The 9,000-nt window shown below is 43.6% G+C and overlaps 2 protein-coding genes across 2 annotated transcripts; both read left to right on the top strand.

Moving 5' to 3' along the window:
* Nucleotides 1–2,578: 2,578 nt before the first annotated feature.
* LOC122705015 (RNA polymerase II subunit A C-terminal domain phosphatase SSU72-like) lies at nucleotides 2,579–3,163 on the top strand. The gene has a single exon (XM_043920232.1). It carries the CDS (start codon nucleotides 2,579–2,581, stop codon nucleotides 3,161–3,163), a length of 585 nt encoding a protein of 194 aa, XP_043776167.1.
* Nucleotides 3,164–7,190: 4,027 nt separating this feature from the next.
* Nucleotides 7,191–7,775, top strand: LOC122705086 (RNA polymerase II subunit A C-terminal domain phosphatase SSU72-like). The gene has a single exon (XM_043920326.1). It carries the CDS (start codon nucleotides 7,191–7,193, stop codon nucleotides 7,773–7,775), a length of 585 nt encoding a protein of 194 aa, XP_043776261.1.
* Nucleotides 7,776–9,000: the final 1,225 nt, after the last annotated feature.

Here is a 9,000-nt window from a genome sequence, read left to right as displayed (position 1 = left end):
CCTTTTAATGTTTCATTGGATTGATTGATTTGATAGTATTTTGTTGAGAATTTTTGCATTTATGTTCATCAGTGATATTGGCCTGTAATTTTCTTTGCTTTTGTGATATCTTTGTCTGGTTTTGGTATCGGGGTGATGGTGGCCTCGTAGACTGAGTTTGGAAGTGTTTCTTCCTCTGCAATTTTTTGGAATAGTTTAAGAAGAACAGGTGCTGGCTCTTATTTAAATGTTTGATAGAATTTGCCTGTGAATCCTTCTGGTCCTGGACTTCTGTTTGTTGGGAATTTTTAAATTGCAGACTCAGTTGTAGTACTTATAATTGGTCTGTTCACATATTCTGTTTCTTCCTGCTTCAGTCTTGGGAGATTGTACCTTTTTAAGAATGTGTCCATTTCTTCTAGGTTGTCCATTTTATTGGCATATACTGGTTTGTAGCAGTCTCTTATGGTTCTTTGTATTTCTGTGATGTCAATTGTTACTTCCTCATTTTTATTTTCCACTTTTATTGACTTGAGCCCTCTCCCCATTTTTTTCTTGATGAAGCTGGCTAAAGATTTATCAGTTTTATTTATTTTCTCAAAGAACCATCTTTAAGTTTATTGATTTTTTTCTATTGTTTCTTTTAAATTTCTATTTCATGTATTTTGTTTCTGATCTTTATGATTTCTTTCCTTCTGACAACTGTAGATTTTAGTTGTTATTATTCTCTACTTGAATTAGATGCATTATTAGGTTATTTGTTTGAGATTTTTCCATAGCCATTTTAAATAGAAATAGAAAAATAATCCTAAAATTCATATGAAACCTGAAAAGACCTTGTATAGCCAAATAATACTGAGTGAGAAGAACACAACTGGAGACATAACACCTCCTGATTTCAAAATATATAGCAAAGCTACAGTATGGCACTGGCAGGTACTCATCTTTAACAAGGGTGCCAAGAACACACAATGGGGAAAGGATAGTCTGTCTTCAATGGTTTTGGGAAGACTGGGTAGCAACATCCAAAACAATAAAATTGGACCCTTATCTTGAGTCACCTATTAACTGTGAACGGTCAAACAACTGCACTACAAAACTTTCTGTAAGAAATTCAAAGAATTCACATGAACAAATGTAGCTTTAAAAAATTTCAATTCACTGATGTCCCAAAGTACATGAGGCATAAACCGTGGCCTGTGTTCTTGAAGTAATTTGGACATAAACTATTGGGCCACAGAAATATTAATACAAGAGAGTCTCTACTGACTTCACATAAAAAAGTGTCTGGAGAATATGGATTTTTTTGTAGGGGTAATTACAGAAAGACATAAGAACTTTGAGGGCAATGTACTTTTTCCAGAATAGACTTTAAAAAATGGGGGGAAAAAAGTAAAAATAAAGACACTTATTACATTCAAAACTTACTGGCTATAGGAAAAAACAGCTTTAAAAAAATTGAAGTCTGGTGGATTTACAATATTGTGTAAGGTTCCAGGTGTGCAGCAAAGTGAGGCAGTTGTCTACATACATATACATGTTTCCAGATTATTTTTTGTTTTGGGTTATTTCAAGTGATTGAATATAGTTCCCTGTGCCATATAGTAAATTTTTGTTGCTAATCTATTTTCTGTATAGTAGTTTGTATCTGTTAATCCCATACTCCTAATTTATTCTCCACAACCCCCCCCACCCCCACCCCGCCCTTTCCCTCTGGGAAACATAGAGTGTTCAGACAGAGCCGTACTTGAAAACATGGGAAAGCCATGGTAGTGCCTTGAGTCCCTGGAGAAGCATCATGAACTCAAAAAAATCCAATGCAGGATGTGTGTGTTCTTGAAACTCCTGCCACACTAACAGGAGGGTCGGTTTCCAAATAGTTGCTTTGTACACTGGTGAATCTTGTTATTATTTATGGCCAAAGTTATGTGTTTCCCCTGTAATTTAACAAAATAACAATTCTAGATCATCAACTGAGGGAAATAAATACGAAAAAAACTATTACAATTATATATATAGTGAATTAACTGTAAATTTGAAAACTTCAAACATACTTTCCACATGCTTGTTCTCAGGTCACTAGAGAGAATGATGACAAAATTAAAGTAGTCTGGACAAGTCTAATATGCTTAGTAGCCCCTTGCAAATGTGACCCAGAGGACTAAGCAGAGACTACAAACCACTCCAACCCAGGAGCCAGACCAGGGTGGAGAGCAGACATTCAGGTGACTGAATTACCAACTTAGCCTGATATCCACAGGCACGTACAGGGTTAACTGTACCTGGCAAAGGACTCTGGGGTGGCAAGGGAGTCGGACGGGCACCTCCTGGCCATCAAATTGGGTGATTGGATCACCAGGTTGTTCTGGTCACCCCATTGGGTGCACTATCTAAATCCAATCACTCAAGAGTTAAGCCAATCACCAATCAAGAGGTCTCCGCCCACCATGGGACCATGCCTCCATATAAAGGCCTTCTCTCTTCTCTGATTCAAATACTCATTACAAACTGGACCCAGCCGGTCATCTCCCTGGCCTTCAGAGTCCCCCTCAGACCCTGAAGTCCTCCTGTCCAGCTGGAGTCCCAAGAGGCTGCCGCCATGCCCTCCTCCCCGCTCAGGGTGGCTGTGGTCTGCATGAGCAACGTCAACAGGAGCATGGAAGCCCACCACGTCCTCAGGAAGAACGGGTTCCAGGTCAGGTCTTTTGGAGCCGGATCCCACGTGAGGCTCCCAGGAGGGGCATGCAACCCACCCGTGCTCTATGACTTCTCCACGTCCTATAAGAAGATGCACAGTGACCTCTCCTTGAAAGACCAAAAGCACTACAAAAGGAATGGAGTCTTACACATCCTGAAGAGAAATGAGAGAATCAAGCCTGGCCCAGAAAGGTTTCAAGAGTGCCCAGATCCCTTTGATGTCATCTTCACCTGTGGGGAGAGAGCCTATAACCGGGTGGTGGCCGACCTGTGCGCCAGGGATCAGGAGACCTGGCAGCCTGTGCTGGTCGTCAACGTGGACATAGACGACACCCTGGAGGCAGCCAGCCTTGGAGCCTCGATCATCTGTGAGCTCTGCCAGGGTCTCCAGCAGGCAGATGACATGCAAAGTCGTCTGGCCGAGCTGCTCCAGGCAGCAAAGGAGAAAACAGGAAGGAGCTTTCTGCACACGGTCTGCTTCTACTGAGGAAGCTTCTTGGCTGCTTTCAGCTGCTTTGTCGGTAAGAACTCATGCCTGGACTCTCGGGCTACTGGGCATTTTCTGGGAGAGGCTTCTTCAAAGCCGTTTCTGCTAAAGGCAGTCTATGTTTGATTTGTTTTCAGGTACGCAAAGAGTCGGACATGACTGAGGACTGAACTGAACACCCCACGCAGTGAAGGAGGTGGAGGAGGAGAGCATCTCATGGCCCAGGGAACATGGAACACCAGAAGACATGCCAACCCTTCCAACGTGGGGAACGATGGTGTGGAACTGGACCAGGAAGGAAGAACTCAGTGCTCACAGGCTTCTGCAAGGAGGTTAATCTCGAGGACTCTCTCTGCTGGATGGACAATCAAGGCTGATCACGGAGCCCGGGACAAGCAATGCATTGAAGGATATTCTAAGAAAAAGGAACAGTGTCTATTTTATTCATCTATACCGATACTAATTTCCTTTTGTCCTTTCGGCTTGGTGTATCAATATGACGGGTTGTTTTTTCTGAAGTGGGTTGGGAATACCTTGAATGGAAATTATATTGAATTGGAAATATTTCTGCTTCTAGATTGTATGTCTTCGACAATTATCTACTTGATTATAAGTTCTAGGTAGATCATTGGTGGCTTTTTGGGGCAAACTCCAAGCATGATTTGTTTAATCAAATAGCATATTTATGAAATAAAATTATAAATCAGTGTAGTCCATGGTCACATTTATTACTAAAATCCAAGCCCTATCTTTTGAACTATGTATCTTGTTTAAATAAAACAAATGAAATAAATTGAAATACAACTCTTTAATTTAAGAAAGGGTGTCTCTTCATTTGTGGTAGGGGATGGATCTTACCAACTGGGTGTCTTGATTTCCTGTTTTTCAAAACCTATAAATCCCATGTAGAAAAGCATTCTCTTTTCTGGAGAAGTTACTTCTCCTTCAAGCATTCATTGTTTTGTGTATTGTGCTCCTCCGAAAATGGATCCTCGTTGTGCGGAAATGAATCATTCTTGGTTCTGACCAGCTGTGTCACCAAGTCCTGTGTGACTTACAGGAGAAAATAAAGGAGAGACAGTGGGGATGGTGAAGTTAGCTTACTCACTAGCAGAAAGGAAGTGTGGACTTTGTTATCCGTGTAGGTGGAATGCAGTGCCATGGATCTGGAGGGATCAGCGAGTACAGCAAATGTTGAGGAGAGGACTGCACTGAGGAGGAGGGAGGTAGCTCTGCACAGGGGGAGAGGTGTGGGAGCAGAGGGAGGTGCTGCAGTTGAAAAGACAAGACTTGATGAAGAGAAGAGAGAGGGATGGTACAGAAGCACTCTCAACTTTCTGTCTTTCCCCACATGTGAGCAGGTGCATCTCTATCTGAAGGGGGCAGTGGTAGGGAGGTGGCGGTTTTCTTTCCTGGTAGAGTCAGTGGTATTCAAGATGGATCTCTCATCTGATGGTGGACAGTCACGGTCAGGAATGGATAGGGAGTCGGAGAGTCGGTTGAGATGATCTTTTCCAATGATGGGACCACAAAATTGAAGTAGGGAGATTTAGGAGCCCTTTGAAAGAAAGAGAAATGATTTTTCCGGGTGAACTTATTTGGCCAGAAAATCCACATGCAGAAAAAGCTGTTGGTTAAATTCCTGTCTGTAGGGATATTGAGGAAGTAAATATGAGAGAGTGCCACTGGTTCAGAGTGCTGTAGATGTTACACAGGAGCGACTATTAATGCCACTTAACATAGTAGGTGTCCCTGGGAAAATAAAGGGAATGGAGGTGGATGAAATGGATGCTGAAGAATAGTTTGTCTAATAGCTATTAGGGTTGAAAAAAATAAACAAAAGTTTGGAAGGTGGGTGGTTGAAGGTTGGTGAATATTCTGCTTCAGATTTTGATGTAGTGGCAGAGATCTGGGTGGAAGTATGGAAGCTGCTGTCACAGGGGAATGTGCAGAAAAAGGCAGTTGGGGAGGAAGTGACAATACCAAATTTTGTTGGTGTTGAATGGGTCATGTCTGCACTTGAAGGGTTTGTTAAGTATTTGACCTGTATCTATTGATTTTACATCCAGAACTGACGGAATATGGGCTTCCTCAGAGTGGTAAGTCCAGAAAGACAGAAGATAACATTGAGGAGAAGAGATTTTGTCTACAGGATTGATTAAAAAAAAAAAGAGGTAGTAATCATAAAAAAGATACTGACATCATTCAAAAGAGGACTGACTCTAAAGGAAATCAATCTTCATATAAATAAAAACGTATTCAAGGCTATCTCAAGGTGAAAAAACAGGCACGGTGTCCAGTTAAATGGTGCTCAGAATTGGCAGAAAGTGAAGGAAAGCCCGCCCTGTAAGGTCTCCTCTACCAGCACTGCAGACGTCAGGGAGGCTTATGGGATGACACAGCGACACTGCTCTAGCACTAAGAGCTCAGCTGTGGCTGCCACAGTGCTGGCATGCCGAACAAGAGCTGCCTCCCCACCCTGAGTCTCACAGATAAACTCAGGGGCACACAAACAGACCAGAAGTAGGGGTTTCCGCCACTGTGTGACTCTAGAGCCATCCTATGAAGAGAAAGGACCATGATGGAATAACTTCCTCCTGTCGTATCATGATTGCAGTTGGGTTCTGAGATCCTTCTCTCTCTCTCTCTCTTGCTCCTGGCAGGTTGAGTTAGGTCTCAGGCAGTGACTGTTAAAAAACATTTTCACATCATATTTAAGAGCTGACTACCTTTTCAGGTATGCCTGACCTTTTCTCTAATCTGCTTTTTCTCTTCAGAATATTCAACCTCCCATCTAGAGGCAGTGCTTCTCAGGGACTTTCGAGGTCCAGTTAGGTTTCTGAAATCTCTGCTATTAGTCAACTTGCTCTCAATCTTTAGTGCCCTTCCCTGCGATCCAATTCAGTGGTCTGGGAGTCCAGTTTCCAGGTTAAACAAGCTCCCCTTCAGTTCATGCTGATGCTCTGGGGGTCACACTTTGAGTACACTTGGGCTGTTTACTAACATAGGACTCTTTGCACTCAGAGAATCACTGCAATGGACAGAACATTCAGCCTGTGGCTCTATGAAGAGATCTTTGCCCTCGCCATTTTGAAGTGACAGCATTAAGTCTCCTTAGTGCTCAATGTCCCGATCCCAACTTTAATATCTGTACTGTTGCTTCATCTGCTATGCAAATGGAGAAAAGCAATGGAAAGGCTTCTATGTTGTGTATGGAATGCTCAGACTGAGCTGCTTTTGGAGACAAGATAAGGGAGGAGGATCTGCTCAGTTCACTCCAGAATACTGATGAATTAAAGAAAAGCGAAAGGAGAAAATGTGGTGTTCTTGCAACTTGTGAAACGCTATCAAAGGGCAGTCATATTTTCCAGAGGTTGCTTTTGACACTGGTGCATGATTTTCTTGACTGATAGGAAGAGCCATGAATGCCTTCCTAGGATTTAGCACAACTGCTCTACTGGAGTATCAACTCTAACATGAAAAACTGGGGAACAACCACTGTGATTCTTTGCTCATTGGATTAGGAGGCTCAGGAATTTCAAAGACCTTTTTCTTTTCTTTTTTTTTTTTCAAAGACATTTTTCACATGCATGTCTTCAGCTCTTTGGAAGGCTGGTGAGAAGCCAGGGAGTAGTCTACTGTTTTCCTTGATACCAATTCTGCCCCATACACACAGGCACAGATAGGGTTAATGGGAGATGGCAAAATGCTCAGGAGTGGGGTGGGGGTTGGGTGGACACATAGTGGCATAGAGGTTGGCTGATTGCATCATCGATTGTGCTGAAAACAGCACTGGGTTCTCTGCTCCCAGCCCACCATTCAAATCCAATCACTCAAGAGTTAAGCCAATCATCCATCAAGATTTCTCCTCCCACTCAGGACAAGTGCCTCCATATAAGCACCTTCTTTCTTCATTGACTCTAACACTCCTTGGAAGAGCTGGACCCAGCCGCTCATCCCCCGGCCTTCAGAGTCCCCTCAGCCCCTGAAGTCCATGCGTCTGGCTGGAGTCCCGGTGGCCACCACCATGCCCTCGTATCCGCTCAGCGTGGCTGTGGTCTGCATGAGCAACATGAACAGGAGCATGGAGGCCCACCGCATCCTCAGGAGGAAAGGATTCCGAGTCAGGTCCTTCGGAGCTGGATCTCGAGTCAGGCTCCCAGGAACTGCACGCAACCTCCAGGTGGTTTACGATTTCTCCACCACCTACGAGGAGATGCGCAAGGACCTTGTGCGCAAAGCCCGAGAACGCTATAACAGCAATGGCATCTTACACATCTTGGGAAGAAACGAGAGAATCAAGCCTCGCCCGGAAAGATTTCAAGAGTGCCGAGATCGCTTTGATGTCATCTTCACCTGTGAGGAGAGCGTCTACGACAGGGTGGTGGAGGAGCTGTGGGTCCGGGAGCAGGAGACCTGCCAGCCTGTGCACGTGATCAACGTGGACATGGACGACACCGCGGAGGACGCCACCCTGGGGGCCTTTATCATCTGCGAGCTCTGCGAGCGCCTCCAGCAGGCGGACGACCTGGAGGACTCTCTGGTCGAGGTGCTCCTGGCAGCCGAGCGCAAAACTGGCAAGAGCTTTCTGCACACGGTCTGCTTCTACTGAGGATCTAGTCTGGTTTCAGCTCCTCTGGGTAAGAACTTGTGCCTGGACGTTGGGCTAGGTGGTATTTTCTGTCAGAAGCGGCTTCCAAGGCCTTTCTGCTAAAAGCCATCTTCACGACTTTTTTCAGGTACACTCCACCCAGAGAAGGAAGTGGAGAAGGAAATCATTTTCTGCCAAAGTAACATGAACGCCCTGGAGGCATCCAAACCCTTCCACGGTGGGGGACAATGGTATGGATTCTTGACCTGGAAGGAACACTTCAGTGTTCACAGGGCTCTGTGAGGAAGTTAACCTCGAGGACTCCATTATCCACATCAAGAGACCAAGGTTTACAATGGACAAGTGATGCATTGAAAGATATTCAGGGAAGAAGAGCAAGGAAACCCCACCCAACTTCATTCCATCATTTTTTTTTTCTTCATTATTTTAATACAATTTCCTTTTTTCATTTTTGTATTGTGCAATAGTATAAATGCATTTTTCTTTTTAGTGAGATAGGATTATATTTAATGTTTGAACTTTAGAAATCTATTTTTAATTTGTATGTATTTTGGTAACTGCAACTTTCATAGAAACTCAGGTTCAATAATAATAGGCATTGATTCCTAAAATTTGAGCATGATCTGTTCAATTCAATATTCATGAAATGAAATAAAAGCTTCTAGTTTATAGAAAATGTATCTCCTAATTTTTGGTAGGGGTTGCATCTTACAAAAGGAACACCCTGGTTTCTTACTGTTTAAGCTGAATGAATTCCACAGGGTAAAGCTCTCTTTCCTCAAGTGGATTTTCTTCATGCATAAAAGGTTCATTGAGTTTTGAACTCCTCTAAAAGTGGATCCTATCTATAGGGAAGTGAATCCTCTTAGGTCTGACCAGCAATGACACCAAGGCTTGTGTAAGTTACAGGAGAAAATAAAGGAAGGGGGAGTTGGTTGAATGAGGTATCTTGCTATGTCAGAAGGTTGATGTGGACTTTATTTACAGAGCAAAGGCAGGATGGAGCAAGGGTGGACCTGGGGGCATGGGATGAGCTCCTAGAGGATTTCCAAAGGAGAAGTGTGGATTGATCAGTAAGGTGGAAGCTCTGGACAGGGGGAGAAGCTGTGGGATCATCAGAAGATGGTGGAGTTGAAAGGACAGGACATGCTGAAGAGAGAGAGGGAAGAATGTAGAAGCAATGTCAATTTTCTCTTTCCACACTGGTGACAGGGTGTAACTATCC

This window comes from Cervus elaphus, chromosome 1 (genome assembly GCF_910594005.1).
Source record: "Cervus elaphus chromosome 1, mCerEla1.1, whole genome shotgun sequence".
In the NCBI taxonomy this organism is placed as follows: Eukaryota; Metazoa; Chordata; class Mammalia; order Artiodactyla; family Cervidae; genus Cervus; species Cervus elaphus.
Note: the sequence above shows the minus strand (reverse complement) of the source record. Positions and strands in the feature narration are given on the sequence as shown.